This window comes from Lissotriton vulgaris, chromosome 8, assembly GCF_964263255.1.
Source record: "Lissotriton vulgaris chromosome 8, aLisVul1.2, whole genome shotgun sequence".
In the NCBI taxonomy this organism is placed as follows: domain Eukaryota; kingdom Metazoa; phylum Chordata; class Amphibia; order Caudata; family Salamandridae; genus Lissotriton; species Lissotriton vulgaris.
This window is the reverse complement of record NC_141696.1, coordinates 1,385,394,316-1,385,418,600: the sequence shown is the minus strand read 5'-3', so window position 1 is coordinate 1,385,418,600 and position 24,285 is coordinate 1,385,394,316. Positions and strand designations below refer to the sequence as shown.

Below are 24,285 nucleotides of genomic sequence, written 5' to 3'. Positions count from 1 at the left end.
GAAAAAGAACAGCAATTTAGTCCAGGCAAGCGTAGGAGGAAAACTTTTTCTAGGTTGGGTAGTTACTTCCCAAGAAGGTGGGGCATAGAGAATGAAGTTTCTCCAAGGAGAGAATATTTTCCCATTGTGAAAAAAGAAATACAAACGTAAGCAAGTGAATTTGCACCTGCGTAGCAGATTCGTGTATGCTTGCATGTTTGAACCAGCAAAAATCGAATTCAGAGAAGTTTATTAGGAGGACGCCTAAAAATCTGGAACTGGACCGGTTTTCCAGGCACGCTTCCGTTAATTCTCTTGAATTCCTGAAAATTGCAATTCTACACCCATGCAGGGTGCAGTTTTGTTACTTTAAGGATGAGTCTCAAAATGCGTTTTAATTTCCTTTACATAGTACACTTTATGGATTTCCACTGATTGTCTTTTATAACATTTCCATGTTTCAGATACATTTTATTAAATTATGCATTAATGAATTAGTAGCTCATGTGGTACTTAAAATTTGCAAAGTAATTGGGCAAAACGGTCTGATACCATTGCTTGTTTTTATTTTCAATTTGCAGATATTTCTTGGGTATAAAATCAGCATTCTTACTTCTGTTTTTCTGCATGTTTTACGCAGATTATAGAGCATTCTTGGAGCATTATAAATAGGCACAAAATTGTTATATTTTGGAAAGGGGTACATGTTTTTAGATTGGAACAACATTCTAAGCAATGCAAGTTGAGCTCTACAGCTCACCGTATTTCCTCAAAGCACTTTAAGGGCTTATATTAACGACCCACATATACCATTTTGAACAGAAGCATAGCTGCATATGTTGCCTTAGCCAGGGCGATTTTTTTTCCAACGCATTGGCAAACCCAATAGGTCTTGCTCGCCTATGTGAGATCTATTTCTTTGGCCACATTTTTTTTGCCATGTTGTACAGCAATGCGGCTGCTTGCAGCATGGTTGACAGTACAAGAAAACAAGCATTGGCAACGCCAAAAAGTCTCAGCATTTCGAGAGCTTTAGGAGTTGTCAATGTTTTTTAGGCATGCAGAATAGTAGCACGGCTGCTGTTCAGCGTGGCTAAAAGTCATGTAAAAAGGCGCTTTGACCCAGCCTGCTTGCAATGTTCAACACTCCGTCCATCATTACCTTTGGTTTTACTTTGTTCACCCTTTTAGATTAATCTTCTGCTTGAATGGGAAGATACACCAGGTTCACTCCTTGAGAGAGGCCCACCAACTATTGAATATCCCAACTGATGCTCCAAAAGACTCCCATTTTCCCGCCAAAAGAGGCAGAGATCCAGGAGCCCACAGACGGCAAGACAGGCGGTGGCCCACCTCTGCCCTGATCCAGAGACAATCACTAAAGAGAGACATGCAGTACTGGACTCCCTCGACGAGGACGCTAGTGGGCTGGGGTATTGGGGGCCGAGCCGCTCCAGCCAGCAATCTACCATAAACAACACTTAACCTCCCCAGTTCTTGTCTTTCTGCAGTCTGTAAGGGCGGTGGGCTGGAGCAGACAGGGATTGAGGACCACTTTCACCCCCCTCTCATGGGTCTAACCACCCAGGACATCTGTTTATCTCTGTTATGCTTTTTGTTTGGTAACCTCATTTGGGTTTGTATGGCCCTTCCACACCTTGGAGTTCCCCTGGAATAAGATTCATGTGTCTAGCCACTCAAATTCCTCCCCTAGGCTGCCCAAACACGGGTCTCTATTTCTCAGGTGACTCACTCCTTCAAACAGTGCACTCACTTATAACCTCTTACGAACCCCCTAATGGCACTTCATCCTAAAATCATCACCATAAACGTGAAAGGGCTCAACACCCAGTTAAGAGACGCGCCATCTTCTTATCTAGAGCACTCGGGCGCCCATATCTGTCTCCTCCAGGAGACTCATCTCCTCCCTGGAGCCACGCACAGAATCCGCTCTAGGACGTTCCCACATCAGCTATTTTCTTTTCAGTCCTCTAAGTCCGCTGGGTTTGCCATTTTAGAATATACCACCTTTCCCGGCAAGGTTTGCCTCAACCAGTCAGAGATCAGAGGCAGGTTATTGGCCCATTTCTTTTCAGTGGGCCCCCACCCCTTAACAATAGGTTCGATCTAATCCCCAAACGAAGGACAAGAACGATTCCTAGAGAAGGCTGTGTCCGAGTTTACTCAGTCAACTGACTGAAGGTTACTGTTAGGGGGAGACTTAAACCTGGCTTTCAACAACACTATGGACAGATCAGCCCAACTGGGGCACTCGCGAAGGAGGGGACGAAGTTAGTGGAAGAGGTAGGACTGACAGACATATGGAGAAACCTACACCCCAGACAGGGAATACACGTTTTACTCTCATTCTCACAAAACATATGCAAGAATCAATTACTTCCTAGGCACTCTAACCATGGTAACCCATATTCAACAAGCTGACATACTCTCCTGCACGCTGTCGAATCACTCTGCGATGACGGTAGCGAGATTTCTCTCCCCTTTTCTAGCCCCCCCATCTAGATCCTTGCACCTTAGAGATACACTGCTGCACCACCCAGTGGTGATTCAACAGGTCTTGCAAGCATGGAGGGATTTTCTGTACAGAAACGATACTCCTGCGACCCCTATTGCCATTCTATGGGCCACTTTGAAGGCGGTGGTCAGGGGAGAATTTATAGCGATAGCCGTGTCCGAAAATAAGACACGTAGGCACAAGAGTGTTGTGAACGTATCTAGGACCCTAATTAAATATTCCCGATTTATGCCCTTATGTGGTTATAACAAATCATATCCTTATAAAGGTATAAGAATCATATACATATTTAGTCATAGCCAATGCAGTCCAAATACGGCAAGGCTACTTCCCTAGACTCCTAGAAAGTACAACGCGTTCTTTAAACAAACCAAACCTCCAGCAGCCCGGGAATTCTCCCTGCTTCCGTTTTGCTTTGTCCTAGAACTCCTGAAAGAACTGACAGTTCTTAGTGACGTCCTTTGTCCAACCTTACGTCAAACACGGCACCTTCCAGGTATAAATATACCAGCATTTGCCTTAAGCAAACACACGGTGGTTTGGAGCAGTGCAGCTATCTACTTACCCAAAGCCCAGCTGATGCGAGTGCCGAAGGAAGCCGACCCTCCCATTTGACGCACTGAGAGAGACGCTGTCTTTTCTCCTGCCGTGAAATCTAGCTCCAGCTGATTAGATCCTTAGATAATTCTTGATTCAGATTCTTGGCAAAACTCACTTAACTTAAACTGCAGCTCACTTACTCCTTCCCACGTACTAGGCTTAGGTTAGGTACACCGGGGTAGGCGTATTTTAGAAGCACCAGTTGAGTATGTTTAGTCAACTTTTATCATGTACGTAATTGTATATATTTTATCCGTTTTAAGTATCATATGGCTCAGAAAATATTATTTCATAATACTCCTTTTACTGTACGCACTTTACTTTATGATAAGTATTGCAATTGTGGCAATTCATTTCTCTTGCATGAGAAAGAAGACTGCTCAATAAATAACTTTTATTGAAAACGCCAGTCTCTATATTTCTCTGCACTCTGGTGAAACTAAGCATGCACGATTGACTGAGTGAAATAGCTATCTATTGTTTTCACACGACTCTGGAGATATACTCCTTATTCTGGAGGGAGCAAAGTGGTCATGTTTATGCGGTTGTCAGAAAGTAATCCCTTCTTGTCTAATCAGGAAAGTTAACTCCTTCCTGTTCATTCGAGAACGTTTCTAGTGACCTCTGAGCTAGCTGGCATAACTAATTAAGTCTAACGCATATTCAGTAGAGATCTAGTCGACCTCAGTCCTACGTCTAAACTATCGTTTAAGTTATTCCAATGCGCAGAGCCTATTGGGAATATAGGAACTACACTACAAGAGTATCACTCAAGACAGGTTCAGGAGCTGGAACGTATACACCAAGGAACCGGCGCTCCATGGATCTGGCGGTAGCTAGCTAGAGTCAGCTAGATCTCAGTAGTCTGCCATGGATTCGACAGGGTGGCGTACGTGGCGCTGCGATTGAGACATGCGTTTACAACGGAGGTAACAGAGTGGGGAAACTGCTAGCTAACAGACTGAGAATCTAGAGACAGAGGTCTGATGTTACATCTCTGATTAGCTTGACAGGGGAGGAATTCACAGAAGACCAACAGATTACCGAAATATTTCACCAATTTTATCTTCGTTCTTGCCGTACCTGGCCCCATTTTTTGTAGTTTATACAGATTACAATCTGCCATTATTATGGCACTCCTGCATGTTCAGTACACTGGGCAAGACTTCACAAATAGTAGTTTTCCATCATAAATCGGAGTCGGATTAGGTTTGTATAGATATGACCCCACCCATCTACTCTACCACACACACACACACACACACACACACTTAATGAAGAGCCTCTTTCAATTATCAACCAGAACTATTTTCTTTGCCGCTATTGATTAAGAGGTGTGAAAGTGCTTTAGGTTGTGTGTGAGCATGACTGATAGTCTGTGAAGGGTGTGAGTATGCAGAGGGTGAAGACCGCTACATTGTGATGGGTTTTTGAGTGGTTACAGTAGTGTTGGACTGATACTCTGAGCTGTGAGTCCTCTCAGTGTGTGGCTACTAGTCTGTGGGGGTGAAATTGCTTCTGGTATGGTGTGACTGCTACTACCATTGATGCTACTAGGAGAGTGATTCAGAAAAGGGGGTGGTGATGAACAGAGTGTCTGAATTAAGCAGACCACTCTTACCCAGTCCAAAGATCAGGGCTTGATCCATCACCGTTATTTAGCTCACTGCACCATCCCAGCTCAGAACCTGGCTATATGCAAATTAGTCTGTCCCTGGCCCAGTGCATCATGGGAACAGGGCAGACCAAACTACCAAGCCAATTCTTCACCAGAAAGGAGACAAGCTTCCGGGGACCGGTTTCTGGCATTTCAGCCGTCGTCGGCCCGGCTTGCTTGAATCCTGATGGTGCAGTGAGCAAGGGACTCATGTCTGAGTATACCCTGCCACACCTATAGTGGCCATAAACGATTCAGAAAAGGGGGTGGTGATGAACAGAGTGTCTAAATTAAGCAGACCACTCTTACCCAGTCCAAAGATCAGGGCTTGATCCATCACCGTTATTTAGCTCACTGAACCATCCCAGCTCAGAACCTGGCTATATGCAAATTAGTCTGTCCCTGGCCCAGTGCATCATGGGAACAGGGCAGACCAAACTACCAAGCCAATTCTTCACCAGAAAGGAGACAAGCTTCCGGGGACTGGTTTCTGGCATTTCAGCCGTCGTCGGCCCGGCTTGCTTGAATCCTGATGGTGCAGTGAGCAAGGGACTCATGGAGAGTGAGGCTCTTGGTATGCAACAATGCAGCCAGTAGTGTGAATCCTTGCACAGTGACTACTCACAGGATGACTGTGCCCACCAACCCTAGTGTCACCAAACACCAGTTAGTACATTGAACAGAAAGTCTCAGCCCTCTTCTCCTGAACCCTGTAATGCTTGCAGACCCTCATAATCTGCTTCACAACTATGCCTCTAGTATCATATGAACAGCAGTGCTGTAGTTTCAAGCTGCTGCTCGTCCTGGCTAATGCTTGTTCCAGCGCATTGAAAAATAAATCTTTCATACAACCTTTGCCTACGGGGAGGCGGGTGGATCAGTGAGAAATCCACAGGCTGATACTGTATCCACCAGCAAAAGCTTTACCAAAGATAAGTAACTTGTTCTTCTGATGGATACATCTGCCTGTGGATTCCTCACCTTTTGAATTGAATTCCAAAGCAGTCCGCTCCCGGTGGAGGGTGTCCACCTACCTCTATCAAAAAATCCTGCAGCACAGAATGTGCAAAATGGCCACCCCTCCTTGCTTCTGAATGCAAGCAATAATGCTTCACAAAAGTATGGAAAGAAGCCAAAGTTGCGGTCTTACGGATGTCTACAACAGGGACACCTCAGGCCAAAGCCTAAGAAGACTTCGCTTTAATAGAATGAGCTCTAACACCTTCAGGTGGCTCCTTCTTGGCCAAGGCATAGCAGATCTTGATACACAAGATGATCCACCTGGAAAGCGTTCGCTTGTGGACAGCTTTGTCCTTCATTCTTCCCACACAACCAATGAAGAGCTGGTCATCCAGTTGTAAGTCCTTGGTTCTGTCCAGTTAGAAGCTGACCACCCTCCTAGGGTCCTGGCTGTGAAGTCTCTCCTCACCTTTGGAAGGGTGAGGGGGAAGGATAGAAAGTGGGTACGGTGATACACTGTCCTAGATGAAAAGGTGTAACCACCATAGGAAGGAAAGAAGCTCTGTTCCTGAGAAACATCTTATCTGCATAGATGGTGGTAAAAGGAGACTTAGAACTAAGAGACTGAAGCTCACTTATGATGCTGGCAGAAGTAAAAGCAATCAGAAAAAACAGTTTTGAATGTAAGAAGCCTCAACGAACAACTATGTAGAGGCTCAAAGGGAGACCCCATCAGGAAAGTGAGAACCAAATTTAAGTCCCACTGAGACATAATGAAAGGAGTGGGAGGAAATCTATTAGTGAGACACCTATTGAACCTCATAACTATGGGGGACTTAAACAACGATGGCTGGTCTGGCAAACAAAGAAAGGGTGATAAATAGCCCTTAAACGTCGCCACAGCACAACCTTGCTGGGCCAAGGAAAGAGAAAAACTAGGAACATCAGACATATAGGCCTTCAAAGGATCAATTGACCTCTCTCCATACTTCTTAACAAATCTGGTCCATCTACAGGAATAGACAGATTTGGTGGAGTGTCTCCTGGCCAATAATAAAACATCCATCATATCCAGTGGGAGAGAGAAAGAACTCAGGTTGACCTGTTCAACCTCCAGGCATGAAGGTGCAAGCTCTGGAAGTGGGCGAGTAGAACCTGCCCCTGCGATTGCAAGAGGAGGTCTGCTCTGAGAAGGAGGTGGAGGGTGCAATGAGAGGTGAAAAAGGTCTGTGTACCACACCCTTCTTGGCCAATCCGAGGCGATCAATATGCCTTGGGCCCGGTCTTAGTGAATCTTCCTCAGAACCCGTGAAATCAAGTGTATGGGAGGGAACGCGTAAAGAAGCTGTGAGCCCCAATCTAACTGAAACGCATTCCCCTGCGCTCCCCGCATCGGATTCTGGAGACTGCAGAACGGGCAGTTCGTGTTCTCATAAGTCGCAAAAAAAAGGTACACCTGAGGAAACTCTCAAATTCTGAAAATGCACTGAACCACCTCCGGCTGAAGACACCACTCGTGATCAGCAGAGTATTGCCAACTTAGACTGTCCAGACGCACATTCAGCACCCATGCCAGATGATTAGCAATTATTCAAATCTGGCAATCCAGAACCAAGGGCCAAAGTCGCACGGCCTCTCTGCAGAGACGATACAACCCTACTCCTCCCAGTTTGTTGATGTACCACACTGAGGTAGTGTTGTCTGTCAGGACCAGAACCGACTGACCAGGAAGGGAGGAAAGAAAGGCCTTAAGAGCCACATGTTTCGCTCACAATTCAAGAAGATTAATATGAAGCAATCTTTCCTCTGGAGACGAAAGACCCTTGATCTCCAGATCCCCCAGATGAGCACCCCTCTCCAAGGTGGAGGCATCCGTTATCACTGTGGCCACCGGTGAAGGAGGTTGAAACTGCTTCCCTTGAGTCAGGATGCCTGAAACACTCCCATAACAGATCAGCTGCAGTGTCTCTGGAGATTCTGACCACCTTCCCGAGATCCCAGTTGTTATGGAACCACTGCCTGCAGAGGCACCACTGGAGTGCCCTCATGTGCCTGCGTGCATGGTTGACCAACGGTATGCAGGATGCGAACAGACCGCGCAGGCGCAAAACCTCCAGGATTGGAATAGCCGCTCTATTTTGAAACATTGGAACCATAGCTTGGATGTCTAGAACCCTCTGAGGAGGCGGGAAAACACGACTCAGAGTAGTATCCAGTACCGCCGTTATGAACAGGTTGCACTGAGAGGGCATTAGGTGAGATTTGGGTACATTTATCGAAAAACCAAACTGACCAACAGTCAAGTTGTTACTGGCAGATGATGAAGCACTATCTCTGGCGAACTTGCTTTGAGCAGCTGTCGTCTAGATAGGGGAAAACTTCTTCCTGCTGCAGCGCCAGAAGAATCTGAGCTGCGGTCAACATCTTGAACTTCTCCTGTATGAGGTAAAGATTCAAGACCCTAAGGTCCAGGATCGGCCGCAAACGACCGACCTTTTTGGGATCAGGAAATACCGGGAGTAGCATCCCTAACCCCTCTCCTGCTCCGGAACAATCTCTATTGCACCTTTCTGTAACAGGGACAACACCCCTTGTTGCAGATGCAACAGATGAACACCAACCCTGGCAAGGAGGGTAAGGAAGGGGAAACTCCCAGAAGAAAAGGGTGTACCCATTTTCTACAAGATTCAAAACCCAAAGATCTGACGTAACAGATTTTCAATTTTGTAGAAAATGGGACACCCAACCTCCAACAGGACCAACATGCCCCAAGATGGGGGGGATCTAGAGCTGCTTCCCTGCAGAGTCAGTGGTGGGGACAGGAGGAGGAGGAGGAGGAGACCTGTTGACGAGCAGCCTCTCGCAGACGACCTCCTCCCTTCCCTCTGTATGACTTATACAGAGGGCTCTGTTGTTGTTGCTGCTGCTGCTGCTGCTGCTGCTGGCCTAAAAAAGGAGCCGCCTTCCCAAAGCCCCAAAATTTCTGGATACCAAACCCCTAGGCTGAGATTACAAACATAAGGATCTAGCAGTAGCTCTGCGATCTTAAAATCGAAGTAATGCTGAATCAGCCTTGGTCCCAAAAAGTTCAGATTCATCAAAGGGAAGGTCCAACAGCATGGCATGGACGTCCGGAGGTAATCTGGACCCTCTCAACCAGGAAAGGCTCATAGTTGCCACTGGAGAGCCCATTACCCTGGCAACTGAGTCAGCTGTATCAAGAATTTCATACAGAGGGAAGGAAAGAGGTAGTCTGCGAGAGGCTGCTCGTCAACAGGTCTCCTCCTCCTCCCCCTGTCCCCAACACTGACTCCGCAGGGAAGCAGCTCTAGTACCCCATCTTGGGGCATGTTGGACCTGTTGGAGGTTGGGTGTCCCATTTTATACACATTTTTTAAATCTGTTACGTCAAATCTTTGGGTTTTGCCACTGGAGAGTCCATTACCCTGGCAACTGAGTCAGCTGTATCAAAGCCGGACTGGATCACCAGAGGGGCTGTAGCTAGCATGTCCGACAGCACCTCAGCGAAGTGCCCCTGGACATCCTCTGGCAACTTAGGTATTACCTCCTTGGCAGAATACATCAATGCATGGATATCACACCCCAGCAAGCATGTGGCATTAGTTGATTTCAGGGACATGCTGGCAGACGAAAATACCTTTTTTGCTGATTGTTCCAACTTCTTCGATTCCCTATCCCCCAAAGTGGAAGGGAAAGAGCCAGCAGATTGTTTTGAGGAACAAGACGCTTGAACCACAAGGCTCTCAGGTGAAGGGTGTGATGATAAAAAAGCTGGATCCCCAGACGACACCTTATAACGCCTTGCCACTGTTCTTGACACAGCAGGGGCAGACATTGGCTTCTGCCAAACTTCCAAAATCGGATCTGTCAGAGCATCATTGAAATGAAGCAAAGGCTCCACCGCAAAAGGAGAGTGCAGCGCCGCTGTTAAAATATTAGATTTGACCTCTGCTGTAGGCAACTGTGTGTCCAAAAAGTCATCAGCCTTTCTTATGACCAAATGGTATGATGCCACATACTGAAAGGGAAGAGCTTTTAGGGAGGAGAGTTCCCACTCTGGTGTCAAGCCCACTGGCTTCTTGCAGCTGTGCGAAATCATCCATTGGGTGTAGTATCTCCCCCTCCTCAGCACGCTTCTGTTGTTCCTGGAATTCCACCAGACACAGCGCCAGAGACCTCGGAGCCGGTGTCGATGAAGGGCCTTCAGAAGCAGGCAGCAGCACTGACCGAAGTCGAGGCAGCGCTGGAACGGAGCCTGACTGTGCCGGTGAGAAGTACATCCGCCCCTCCTGAGATGGAATCGTTGTCGAGAACCTCAGCGTCGGGAGAAGCCAAGACTGAGTCATTGGCATGAAGGGCAAGAATGGTGCCAGGGAACAATGTTAGAAAACGCCCAAATTATAAGAAAGAGAACCCACGGAGTCAACCAGAGCACCGGATGGGTTAACCACCCTGGCAAACATGCCATACACTGCATTAAGATAATACGACGGATACACACCTGGAGTCGGGAAAGGTGGGTAGGGATCCAGAACAGTCTGACCGGAGATAGATCGAGGTAGCAGAACGGGCTCTGGGTGCAGCGCCGAAGACGCTGGATCCAGGACTGGAGCATCAGGAGGTGCAGGAGGCTCCCCCAAGTGCGGAGAGTCCCTCGTGTTGGAGAGTGCACAGGAGACACCTGCAGTGAAGGGAAGGGGAGAGGTCATCCTTCCTATGATGACGCCAGACCGGGGACCCGGACATCGATGACCTCTGCTTCGAAGAGCGATGATTGGACCCATCTCACCTCTTCTTCTTGTGTTTTTTGGGACAATTTCGAAGTGTCCGGAGTCGGCGACTTCGACTTGGTTCTCTTCTGACCTCTCTTCTTCACCCGGGCCATAAACTACTTCACTTTCCTTAAGGGCCTTCGGATTCATTCAACAGCACAAGAACATTCTTCGATGTCGTGGTATGACAAACACCAAAAGCAGTCTTCGTCGGGGGTCTGTAACCGGCATATGGCCCGACATTCCCTACAGGGTTTAAAAAACCAGGCTTCTTCTGAGGAGCCAATACGAAGAAACAGTTTAAGGACAACTGCAACAAAGTAGACTACAAAGAAATGGAGACACCTAGAAAAACTGTTACGCATCGACGGCACAAAAAAAAGGAAACTGACGTCAGCACGCCGTAGAGGTCTTCTTATGGCTCCGATGACATCACGCAGAGTCACAAGCGGAGACGTGCAATAGTGACTTCCTCGTCGACATGGGAGAGCTATGAAAAGAGTTTTGCAGATTTCTACGCAAGGGGTAATTCAAAAAGTGAGTAATGCACAGACAGATGTATCCATCGGAAACCCCTTACTACTGTATCTATCATGCGGTAACACAATGCAAAGCCCCTTCCTACCATAACTGACATAAGTTCATGTTAACAGTGTCTCAATTTATTGTGAGCAACAGAACATCTCCACATCTGGGCTAAAAACTATTGGGCAACAAAGCGGGTAAACTAAAGCTGAAGGATCACCTGCATCCAACACTGCATCCAAATTTACCACTTACTCGAGGATGAAGCACTCGATATCCTGCTACTAACTGAGACCTGGCTAGGTGAACAGTCAGACCCTGACATTATAGAGGCGCTGCCTCCTGGCTACTCCCTCTCCAGACTTGACAGGAAGGACGGTAGGGGCGGAGGGATAGCCATCGCTATTAAAGCTCCGCTGGAATGCTCCATGTTTCCCCTGACAATTGACCACTGTGAAGCTGCTTCCTTCACTATCTTACTTGGGCCTCAACACTCCCTATCAGGTATTCTTGTATACAGACCTCCAGGCAGACTGCTTGATTTTACAGCTAGCCTAGTAGAGGCTGCAGCACACCTCGCTCTAAGGAAATCCAGACTTTTAGTGCTTGGAGACATGAACATTCATTTCGATGATCTCCTTGACAATGATGCTTCTTTCATAAAATCTGAATTACTTGCCCTGCAGTTAGAACTTAAAAACAAGGACCCTACTCATAGACCAGGTCACCTGCTCGACCCTGTATTTGGTAATTGGAGTGGAGTGGAAGTGCTTCCTCCAATACCAGTCCCCTGGTCTGACCATTTTGTAATTCCCTTACAGATATGGGTGTCTGAGTCTGAAATTAGGAAAGATAGCACGCAGATCTACCGGTGTCGAAAATGGAAAAACTTTTGCTTAGAAACTTTCATCGACAAACTTGAGTCAGTAGGACCTCCAGGAGGGTCGGATTGCGAGACTGTCTATTCATGCCTACAGAACTGTGTTCTAACTGCCTTAGACAGTACTGCTCCTGTCCGTAATTCGGTAAATAACAAGATGAGAAAACCCTCCCCGTGGTTTACATCGGAGCTTCAGACTGCCAAATCTGCCTGCAAAAAACTGGAACTGGACCAACTTTTGCCCGACAGCTAAAAACCATTATAAAAAAGAGCAAATGAATTACAACAAACTAATTTGTGCCGCTAAAGCACTTCACTATAAGAATCGCATTGGAGATGCTGAGAACTCTTCCAAAGAGCTTTTTAAAATTTTTAAAGAAATCTCTGTGGTAACTAATGATAACATGTCCCAGAAAGATTCTGTAGAAACGTGCAACGATATTGCTAAATACTTTGCCGGTAAAATCACGAACATCTACGCCAACTTCTCTAATAATCTGCCCTCAGGCTCTGACTCTGTAGAGAACGTAGAGATCACTCATGCGGAGACATGCCTAAGTTGCTTCTCAGTACCTTCACCTATAATATTAACAAGCATCTGTAAAGGCATCAAACCAGGCTCCCCTCTGGATCCTGCCCCCCCTAGGATATTAGCAGCTAGTCTTAAAGTCCTAGAACCTTATTTCAGACACATTCTCCAACTTTCCTTTGCCACGGCCACCCTCCCCGCGGAGTGGAAAAAAGCTATTGTACTTCCGATAAAGAAGAAACCGAACGTAAGTCAGGACATCTTAGAAAACTTGCGGCCCATCTCGATGCTGCCCTATCTGGCGAAGGTGGCCGAAAAAATTGCAAATAGTCAACTCATGGCTCATCTAGAGTCCAATAATGCCTTTCACAGTTCACAATCAGGGTTTAGGTCGGGATACTCCACTGAAACCGCCCTTCTGAGAGCGACCGAAACCTTACGGGCAGGCGCTGACGAGGGCCAGACCATGGCACTGATTATGCTTGACCTTAGTGCCGCGTTCGACACTGTAGCACATTCCATCTTGCTGCAGTGTCTGAACAAAGCCGGGGTCACCAAGGAGGCACTGGGATGGTTGAAAGCATTTCTTACCAACCGATGCTTTCAGGTTCAAAGAGGCATGTACCTCTCTGACAGCATAGCCTTAGAACAGGGGGTACCTCAGGGCTCTGCCCTGAGCCCCACCCTGTTCAACCTTTATATGGCCCCTCTGGCAGAAGTGGTTCAATCGTTCGGCATTGAATTAGTTTCATATGCCGACGATACCCAACTGCTCATCTCCCTATCCCAAGCCCCCTCCATAGCTGCGGACAACTTTAAAACTTGTATGCAGGCTCTTGCAGGTTGGATGACCCAACACTGCCTGAAGCTAAATGGATCAAAAACGGAGGTTTTGGTAATTGGAGGCAAGGAGACGAGCTGGACCAAGGAGTGGTGGCCATCATGTCTGGGGCCGGTACCCACTCCCTGTAAAGCAGCTAAGAACCTGGGGATCTGGGTGGATCCCAGACTCTCCTATGACAGCCATGTGCACAAAGTGGTAGGGAAATGCTTCGGGGTTATGAAGACCCTTAACCGCACCTTAGACCTCCTTCCTCTTGAAGCCAGACGCACTATGACCCAAGCCCTAGTGACCTCGCGAATAGACTATGGCAATGTGCTTCTCCTCGGAACTACGCAAAAAAACATCAGGAGACTCCAAGTACTCCAAAACACGGCAGCACGCCTAGTCCTTAGACTCCCAAAAAGAGCAGCCTCTAAACCAGCCCTAGCCACTCTGCACTGGCTACCCATAAAAAAGAGAGTCCTATTTAAAGCACTTCTTATGTGCTACAGGATCGTCTCGCACAAAGCTCCCCCGTATATGACCGATCTGGCTATCCCCTATGAGCCTAACAGAATTCTTCGCTCCAGAGGAACAGGACTGCTTAAAGTTCCCCGCATCAAGAAAGCCAGAATGGGTGGACGCTCCTTTCGTGTAGTGGCTGCCAAGGAATGGAACTCTCTCCCCATGAGCATCAGACTAGCGGATACAGAGACTAATTTTAGAAAACGTCTGAAAACTCACCTGTTTTCTTTATAATCTCTTTCACTCGGCCCTGACCTCTCTCCACAGCGCGGGGACAGGCCGGGATGGCGTCACCATGCGCTTTATAAACCCCTTTATTATTATTATTATTAGACCCAAAATGAGCATCAAGTATACCTGGTACTTTACATTTTTTTAAAAAGCATAAATGCAGAGACTCTGCTAGATGTGTGGAATGCAAAGGGAATCGAATAGCAACCCTGCTTAGTTATGATTTCACTCAATACCTCTTTCTTCTACCACTCTATTTATCTCACACTTGAGGGTTCTTCATCATCCGTGGTTTCTTTCTACTTTTGTCCCTGTTTTCCAATCTCTCTCTGCCTCCTTGTTTTTCCCTTTTCTACCTCGCTACCTCATGCTCTGGGTCCAAAGCAGATCACCATTCTAATACGGAGTTCAAAGTGTCATTCATATAACACAAACATGCAGAAGGTTTCAACTATCTTCTGCAATTTAGGATTATCCTACCTGGCACATCCAAAATTCAATGCAAGCAACCAACTGCAATTTACCTTTGAAAGCAATTCCTGCGTTATTGATCAGAACATCTATTCCACCATACTTTTTCTTCATGAAGTCCCTCAGTGTTCTGATACTTTGCACGTTTGTGATGTCAAGCTGGTGGAAATGAGACGTCAAACCCTCCTCCTCTTGCAGCTTTTTCACAGATGCTTCCCCCAGTTTGGGATCTCGGGCAGTCAGGTACACGTCTCCTTTGAACTGCTTGCAGAGAGCCCGCACAATTGCCAGTCCGATGCCTTTATTTCCTCCGGTCACTACTGTTACTTTGGTGCTAGCCATGATTGGGCAACAAGGCACTAATGGGAAAGAAAGAAAATACAGTTGTAAAAGAATAATGCATGCGACCAAAGGTGAGTACGAACAATGAACTAACAGTGGGAGAAAATGTGCACTATAGGTGGGACGGAGACACCAGACAAGACCTGCTAAAGTGGAAAATCTGAACAGGTAACGGCGTGAAAAACTCAAAGTTCTCTGGCTCATGGGAATCCAATGGGTAAGGTGATATCCTAGTCCTGCTTCCACATACAGTGCCTGTAAGGAAGCCACTGAGCCAAAGCGAAACAATGGGAAGATCCCCAAATTATAGGCATTACCCAGTACCGTTGTCTGGAGAGTTCTAGATATGGGTTTTACCTCGTCTGATAAATCGTCCTCAACTAAGTTTCTCCAGTGAGACTGCCTATGAATCACACAGAATGGATTCCAGCAACAAAGAGTTGACACAAAGGTAATTTTGTAAGTAGTCTTTGGGAAGATTTCTAAGACCCAATTCCTATGCTGGCAAAGTTCTAGATGGAGGCACTTTTTAGGTTTCACCGGCACAGCGCTTGCGCTGTGCTTGTGAAATCTTTTGTATTTGATGTACATTAAAAGGGGGTTCTTATCTGTTCCCATACCTGCATTACTGTGTATATTTGCTTTTGTGTGGAACATTTTTTTTTTGTTAACTTCCCCTGGCTGCAGGCATTTACGATACTTCTACTAAAGCTATTCACATTGTTTAACCCCCATTCATGGTCAAGATAAGATCTCTTCCCAAGGTAAAGGAAGACAGCTTTTAACAGTATGCTGGAATGCTTCCTTTTTTTTTTAGGTCGAGCTGGCGTCTGCTGCGCACATGCGCAGTCGAGCTCGCAAGAGTTAATGATTAGGGGGGTTTCAGATATGGGCTTTAAGCCCTGCCCCTCTTTCTCATTGGCTGGCGTCACAGTTGATGCTAAATGGTGGCCAGCCATTGGGAAAGAGGTGTTCATGACGAACAGTTTCCTTTTTTACAGCCGTCCCACTTGGACGGGCTCCCCTGACTTACAGCTGGCATAAAAGGTTTGCTATCTTCTTTATGGGTCCAAACAGACGGTCCCATAAAGAAGATAATAAACTTTTTACGTCAGCAGGAAGTCCGGCGGAGCCCGTCCAAGTGGGACGGCAGAAAGAGAGGAAACTGTCCGTCATGGCGAGCGCTTGTTCTGATCGTGTGTTTGTGTGGCTGTGTGCGTGCACACACCTCTGTGGCGCAAAGCTGAGCATCACTGAAATAAAGCATGTACACCCACAGCATTGTCCCTGTTGTCCCATGAGGGTAAGTACACGTCTTGTCATTGCCTGTCTCTGCAACGCGTGCTTTAAACACCAGAAATGAACATATCAGGACCGTGTGCCTTTCATTCACAGCATACATACAGTGTCTGTCTTCTTTCCTTTATGTAAATTGCACGCACTTGTGTAATGGCCCTTTGCATAAACTACACATTGCCATTCTTTGATTGGTTTGGCAGTGCACCAAACAGAAAACACTTGGCACTCTCTTGGCCTCTTCTAAGCTGCTGCCTTCACAATATAGTGTGGCCTAATGGCCTGAGCGGTCGACGTCGGAGTTGGGAAACTGGGTAAGTCTGGGCAAATCACTTCATCTCCCAGTACCTAACACAATTAATGTGCCCGTCTGTAGCCCAACTGATGCTTATGTAAAGCGCAGTGATTCTTCGGGTCTAGTTCAGCACTATATTTAAAAAAATAAAAATAGCACTTTAGGCCCCCAAAGATAGATATTACAGGCAGAAGAGGTGGTTTTCATGAACGCCACATAACAAGAATAGGATCAGCTCTGTTGGTTCTGTATTTTTTCTACCACTAGTTCTCATATAAAGAATACAGCCGATTTAGTTGAAGCAGTTTTATTTGTTCTTGTAAATTATATTTATATAGTGCTTGCTACTCGTGACAAGTTATTGAAGCGCTTTGCAGCAAGCAACATAACAAATTCCCATTTTAGACTCCTGGGCAGGCTGTGTAACTATTGTTCCCATTAGATACATGAAGCGATATAAAGGATTCTTGAATAAAGAGACTTTTGCCCTATTGAACTTGTACCTTAATTACTGTGTAGTTAAACTGATCTCTGATATAAACAATTTATCTTCAATAATTGGTGTATGCTAGTTGTCTGTTCCTTTTACTGCCAATAGTAAAGATAACAAATGCATGATCAGTCGTGAGAACTTGTGAAAAGCAGCCATAAAATCCTGGCTACTGGAATGGAGTATGGCGAAAAAAGACCATATTAGGTTGTGCTGAAGTGCTATCCATGTCTTTTCCCCATTGCAGGAAGATAAGGTGGCCTACACATGCTACAAAGGGAGTTCCTTGCTCAGATAATTTGCGCGGGTTTAAGCTATTGGCATTGTAAGTGATAATGCCTTTTATTTACGTTTTAAAAATAAAAACAAAATAAAAAGGCATTGTTATTTGCAATGTCAAAAGATCAAACTTGCGTAATTGCGAGACCTATTGCATTGCAAACGCTTTTTTACTTAGCTGTGTAAAGCAGATGCTTCAGCCTTAAAATATTTGTGGCATATCCTCAAATTACTACAAGATTTAAAAACATTGCAAATTAAAAATAAATTTAATATACAAGAGCTATGCTATAGTTTACTACTAAACAGACAGCCACAAGTGTAGTTACCTTGTAGTTAAAAGGGACTTGATTTGAATGGTGCAGCAGATGCAGTGGCAACAGAGCCAAAGGTTCTAGGGATTCTACTGAACCAGATTACTGCTAAAATGTAAAACTAAACAGGCAGTCACAAGTGTAGTTACCTTGCAGACAACAGGGTCATGGTTTGAATGCTGCAGTAGCACTCGGCCCACAAGTTGTCAGAACTCCTCTAAACACGTAATATTGCTATATTGGACTACTATACAACCAGTGCCAATTTCTGTTACCTTTCAGTTAAAAGGGACTTTATTTGAACACGCAGCAGGTGCAGTGGCACTGGGGCCAAAAGCTCTAGGGACTCCACTAAATCCAGATTATTGCTAAATGTTACTACTAAACAAGACAGTCACACGTGCATCTATCTGGAAGGTAATAGGGTCATTATTTGAATTCTACAGCAGGTTCAGTAGCACCCCAATAAATAACTACTATTGCTATATTTTACGACTAAACAGAACTCCTCTAAACACCTAATATTACTATGTAGGCATACACAATTGCAGTTATCTTTTCAGTTAAAAGAGCTTGATTTGAATGGTGCAGCAGGTGCAGTGACACCGGGGCCAAAAGCTCTAGGGACCGCACTAAAAACAGAATATTGCTCAAGTTTACTACTAAACAAGGAGTCACAAGTGCAGTTATCTAGCTGAAACTAGGGCCATGATTTCAATGGTGCTGCAGGTGCAGTGGCACCGGGGCTAAAATTTGTCAGAACTCCTCTAAACACCAAATAATGCTATATTTAATTACTTAACAGGCAGTCACAAGTGCAGTTTTACCTTACAGGCAATAGGGGCATTATTTGAATGGTGCAGCAGGTGCAGTGGCAACAGGTCCAAAAGTTGTCAGAACTACTCTAAACAAATAACATTGCTGTTACATCAATTAATTCTATTATTTCCCTCTTTCATTTTTCAACATTTTGCTATTACTTACCCACACTATGCTACTAGTAACAACCCAATATATTGCCTTTTTGTACATAAACAAGTCATAACACTTTAACAAACTTTCTGTAACTTATATTGTACAACTACTCAGCAAGCTGCAACTCACAACAAAGAACAGCTTATTAATAATCACATAGGTGAAACCTAATGCATTTACCAATGCTTGTTTATGTTGTGGGATGTAGGCGACTGGAGACTGTACGTTCTTCAATGCACTTACCTACTTTAAGGCTGAATAATCCACTCCTGCTATTATTCTACATATTAAGCCACTCTGGGCACATCCTACAGGCACACCCATCCAAGTCCTGCACCGTGGCCATCATTCCTTTGTTCTACATAGTTGGAACAGGGTTACTAAGAGCCACGCGGAGGAAACACACTAGAATAGATGGAGTAAAGCAGGGATATGAATGGGGGACAAGACAGGAGAGAAAGGACAGAAAGTAGGTATACTGAATATGCGAGAGGAAAGAAATAGAGAAAAACAATTACAATTTTTTATTTGGGAGTGAAACGTCTTTTTTAATATTCAAAAGGATAGAGGAGACCCAGCATAAAAACAACCCTTCGGGTGCTCGCTTTAAATAGATTTCCAATTCTACTTTTGAACAACTTTGTATTATCTTTCTCTATCATATTGGAAATTTGCCATTCAGTAAAGATCTACATGTATGGGAAGGATCAACCCACTGTGACAATATTATGTTAATCAGAAGTTGCAATATTACCACCCCCAAACCTCATTGCCTATAAATACGTCATCAAGACCTTCATTTCATTTTGGATTCTAGCACTTGCTGGGCCCAGTGGTAGAAGTGGGTGGGATCGGAAGGGCACGGCGTGCCCCTACTTTTAAAAATGATTTCAGTCCGTTCCCCTACTTCTTGCGTTCAAAAAAGCATCCTGGGACGGCAAGAATAGTCCAAATTAAAAACCGGTAACTTTTTCTTTCAGCTTAAAGTCAGGGGCAGCTCGCACTTCTCTGTTGAACTCCAGAGGCGGCAGCAGCTCCTCCTGAGCTCTCACGGACTGAGGGCAGGCCCATTGTCATTCCGATTGCGGCTGGTTATCCCCTTTTGAATGACAATGCACCGCCGCCTGCCTTTAGCATATCATGCTGAGTTAGTGATTACAGGGGAGCTTTCCCCAGACAGAGTACTGTGGGGAACTTGCCACCATGTGAAATTTGTTTATGTTATACACAGAGTCAACTAGGCAGGAGCAATGAAGGGACAGAAGAGGAGAGGTGACAGGGTGGGAGAGGTGACCGGGCAGGAGAAGTAATGAGCAGGAGAAGTGACAGGGCAGGAGAGGCAACAGGGATGGAGAGGTGATGGGTAGGAGGAGAGGTGACGGGTCAGGGGAGGTGATGGGCAGGAGAGGTGATGGGCAGGAGAAGTAATGGGCAGGAGAAGTGACGGGGCAGGTAGAAGTGACAGGGAAGAAGAGGCGACAGGGATGGAGAGGTGACGAGGCAGGAAAGGTGACAGGCAGGAGAGGTGATGGAGCAGGAGAAGTGACCGGGCAGGAGTGGTGACCGGGCTGGTAGAAGTGACAGGGAAGAAGAGGCAACAGGGATGGAGAGGTGACGAGGCAGGAGAGGTGACCGGGCATGAGCAGTGATCGGGGCAGGAGAGGTAACTAGGCAGGAGCGGTGAATGGACAGGACCAGGAGAAGTGATGGAACAGGAATAGTGAGGGGGCGGGAAAAGTGACGAGGCGGGAAAAGTGATTAGGCATGAGCAGGAGTGGTGAATGGGTAGGAGTGGTGAACGGGCAGGAGCGGTGACGGGGCAGGGGAAATGACAGGGAAGGAACGTGACGGGTAGGAGAAGTGACTTATACTTATGTTCCGTGCCTATTTATTTATATACTATTGCATGACATCCACTGAGGTTGCCCCGAATTTTGACCTCCTGTCCTGAATTTTGACCTCCTGTCCTGAATTTTGACCCCTTGTCCTGAATTTTTACACTCACCATCCTGAATTTGCACCCATGCCATTGTTCCTGCTTATATTTCGCACGCTTTACATAAACCTGTATTCCCCAAGAGTATTTGTTTTTTCCTGAATTAAACCTCAAATAAACATGATATCCATTGTTTGAATTAAATAACGTTATAAGCTGTAACTGGTCAGCGAAATGCTTAACGTACAAAAAAGTAGTACGTTTGCGATTTCTAGCCACACACCTGACTCCGCCCAATGATCCAATCTTCGGTTGTTATTCTGGCCCTCTGATTCTCCACCCACAGTTCCCCTTCTTTTTATTCCCCACTTCGACCACTGGCTGGGCCGTATTTCAAATGGAAGAAAGTAAAATAAACATAGTAAAGCATGGATAATACAATCGTTAGTAGTCTTCTTTCCCGTTGCATACAATTGCCTTCAATTCCTAATGTTTTTTTGTAAAAAGATAAACTTACGTGTGCCTGAATTGAAGAAAAAAAAAACACGGAAGGCGATCTCAGAAACGAACCATTTTTTGCTTGAGGGACATCGCTAAAAGTTTCGCAAAGGACGAATGCAAACGTCACAATTAGACATTCGCAAATACAGGAATGTTAACAATATGCACCCGGAAATGCGCCAGCACTGCCAATCGTGACCCTGACTTCCGTGGACAATGTGCAGGGGCTTGCACACGATGCCCTGGCCCTAGGACGTAAAGCGGCTGGCAGAGTATGATTTTTTTTTGTTGCTCAGACAGCGCCATGGGGGAAAGCACATCTGCCTCCCTCCCCGTAGGTCCTTTACCCTACTTTAATTGTCTATGCATGGAAAATGTGAAAGGAGAGCAGGAAAGTGAGGGGGGCACGAATAAGGAGCACCTTGAAAAGCGTGCCAATATAGTGTTTAAACACCTTTTTGGACCAAAGTTGCAGGGGAGACTTCTGCTGAGAACTCCAACGGCCCTCTGGAGGTCGACGCCCACAAGATAATGGAAAGGCAGAAGGATAGATACAATGCTAGGAGGAATAAGAAGGCAGCGCTTTTAAAGAAACCGAGGGTGCGACAGAGTCCTGATTTAAACAACCGGCACAGTGTGCTAAAAAGGCAGTGGAAGACAGTTCAGTGGAAATTGCATACAGGAAAGCTACACTGAAGAAGTCAAGACACTAAGCTCTGAGGAGGGCAATAAGCAATGCCTCAAAGACAAATGGAGAGCTTGATGCAATGAAAGGAGGCGGCGAAAGCATAATGCATTGAACAGACTGGGCACACAAATCACTGAAAGGAAGACAACCATAAAGGTGAGAAAGGCATAATGCACATGGCGCATAAAGTATAGCCCTAGAGGAGGTAAGTTGTACCTGTCATATATAAAAGTAAATGTCCCAGGTAATCAAATAGTAACGCACCTGACAGCAGAGCCCGCGTCTGAATTATGCAAAGGTAAACCGAAGACTGCGAGCGGTTACAAGGGAGGGTTCGAGTTCGTTGCCTGGAGGTAGGGATGGATCGGATTGGCGAAAAGCCTAACATCAGCATGACTCAGGAGTTTTTGACAGGTACCAATTGAAAAAGAAGCGCCAGCAGTTGTAGAAATCATACCAAAACACGCACGCACTGTAACAACGTAGAAAAGCGGAAAATACAAGAGTTTGAATAACAGCAGGAGACGTGCAATGTTGGAATAAATATCAATATACAGATGCTCTGGCATTGGATTGACTTGACCCGTTTCTTTTGGTGGCGTGGCGGTGGTGATTATTTTAATCGGAACTTTAAGTATGCTTCTATGTTCGGAAAGTAGACTCTTTTCCATTGAAAAATACCGGCCGTTTGTGCTCAAGTTCTAGGATTCTGGAAAGATCAGGACGTACTATTTTTAATTGCAGTTTTGTGTAGCGCGAACTTGCCCCCAAGGTATCAGAGAGCTTTACATGAACACCAGTTGCATTATAGAAGGACATATTCATTTTTTCGGCACGGGGAGATGAAGTGATTTGCCCAGAGTTACAGGATGCTCCAGCTTCCCGCCAAGTCTCGCATCTGGTTCCCCAGTTTCAAGCTCGGCCGCTCTGGCCTTTACTTTTAAGAACATCGTCTGTATTTGCTTGCAATAGGGCCCTTCTGAGTGTCTTTGATTACTTTAACCCCTTGACCGCGGCAGTAAATCCACCACAGCGCTGGGTGGGAGGGGGGGGCGCGCGGCTCCGCCATGCTCGTGAGGGAACCACTCCGTCACGAGCCACGGGCGCGCTGTGCTTGTGACGGAGTGGTCCCGTCACGGCCCGCCCGCTCAATAGAACGCCCAGCGCAGGCGCGGAAGTGATGCCCGTGGCGGCCGGGCCGTGACGGAACCACTCCGTCATTAGTACAGCGCGTCCGTGGCTGGTGACGGAGTGGTTCCGTCACCAGCACACAAAAGGTTAATTATTAACTAGGTGTAGCGCGGTGGGGCCTGGGAATTACTAGGCTTCAGCAACACTAGGAAATGAATACACAAGACACTTCATTAACTCGCGTGACCGGAAGACCTCAAGCGCTCTCTGGCCGTTTATTTATCCCCTCAGGGCGAGCCTGCCCCCAGGGGTGTGGGGATGCATGTAGGTCGCAACATTGTCCAAGAGAGCCCGGATTGCTCTCTAGATCCCTCCTTTCTTTTGGTTCTGGATTATCAGGTTGTCCCGGTTATGGAGACGTATATACGAAGTCCTTCAGTTGTTGACTCGGCGCAGGATTCGGCCGTAGACCATACTTCTGGTCCTGGGAGCTACGCGTTGTCGAAGCACTGGACGAGACACTCCCAGCCGCCTCACTGGCGGTGTTCGGGCACGTCGACCGGGCATTATCAGCACAGCATTGACTGCCTCGCCTGAGTGTCTCCGGCGGGGTGTTCCTCATGCCAGGCGAGGCAGGAGGAGAGAAGTTCGAAAGGGAGTCCGTGTAGTCAGATGTTTCTTGGTCCACCTCCGCCTCAGTTGTCTTCTTGAAGTTGTACACATTCCACGTGAGGGATTGTTGTCCCTTTTTTAGCAGTGTCCATGGTCCCTTGGACAATTACAACAACCCATGCTTCTGGCTTGTAGGGCGTCCGAAACTTCCACCCAGGGGGCCGGTCTTTGATCACTACCCGGTCTCCCACTCTTAACTGAGGTTCTTGGGCTATTCATTGTCTTCCTCCTCGCCTGGACGGCTGCATCACTCCGCTCCACGAGCACCCACGTTGGGTCTGACGGGATACTGTCTTGTGGGGCTCGCTTGAGCAGGAGATGAGCCGGAGCACACTTGGTGGTGCTATGAGGGGTCTGTCAGTACGCACCAAGGAACTGGTCGGGAGCCGTTTAAGGGTCTTCTCGATTCTCCACTGCGATGCGCAACGCACGGTTGATTGTCCTCATCAGTCATTCTACTTCCCTGTTTGCTTGGGGACATAGCGTGGTGATCTTCCTGTGACGCACCGCTAGATTCTCAAGATACTCCTGGAACTCAAACCCCTGGAAAGGGGGTCAGTTGTCAGACTTCCGGCAGTCCCATCATTGCGAAGGCTCTGTCCGGGACTCTCTTCACGTGTGGGAAAGTTGTTGACGCCACCACTTCAACGATGGGAAATTTCAAGAATGAGTCAACCATGACCAGCATGTGACGTCCATCTGGGAAGCTCCCAAAATCCACGCTGAGATGCGTCCAAGGAGTCTTGCTCAGCTCCTCCGTGATCACCAGTGCCGGTGCTGGGTCCCCTCCAGTGATCGTGCAGGCATAGCACTGCCTTACCATCTCCTCTACCATGGAGTCCATCGCCGGGAACCAC

At 46.5% G+C, this 24,285-nt stretch overlaps 1 protein-coding gene across 2 annotated transcripts in view; it reads right to left on the bottom strand.

The window, feature by feature from the left end:
* The window catches only part of LOC147698791 (carbonyl reductase [NADPH] 1-like), a 30,615-nt gene extending 8,578 nt beyond the window's left edge, over nt 1–22,037 (bottom strand). Inside the window, exons 1-2 of one of the 2 annotated variants that reach the window (XM_086935387.1) lie at nt 21,890–22,037; nt 14,563–14,868 (exon numbers count right to left, since the gene is read on the bottom strand). In XM_086935387.1, the coding sequence (XP_086791513.1) occupies nt 14,563–14,868; nt 21,890–22,019 (436 nt within the window). In that variant the 5' untranslated portion in view covers nt 22,020–22,037. Of the gene's footprint in view, nt 1–14,562; nt 14,869–20,719; nt 20,790–21,889 lie in introns of those variants that run through there. The other variant, XM_086935389.1, reaches the window with a different exon arrangement.
* Between the last annotated feature and the right edge of the window lie 2,248 nt (nt 22,038–24,285).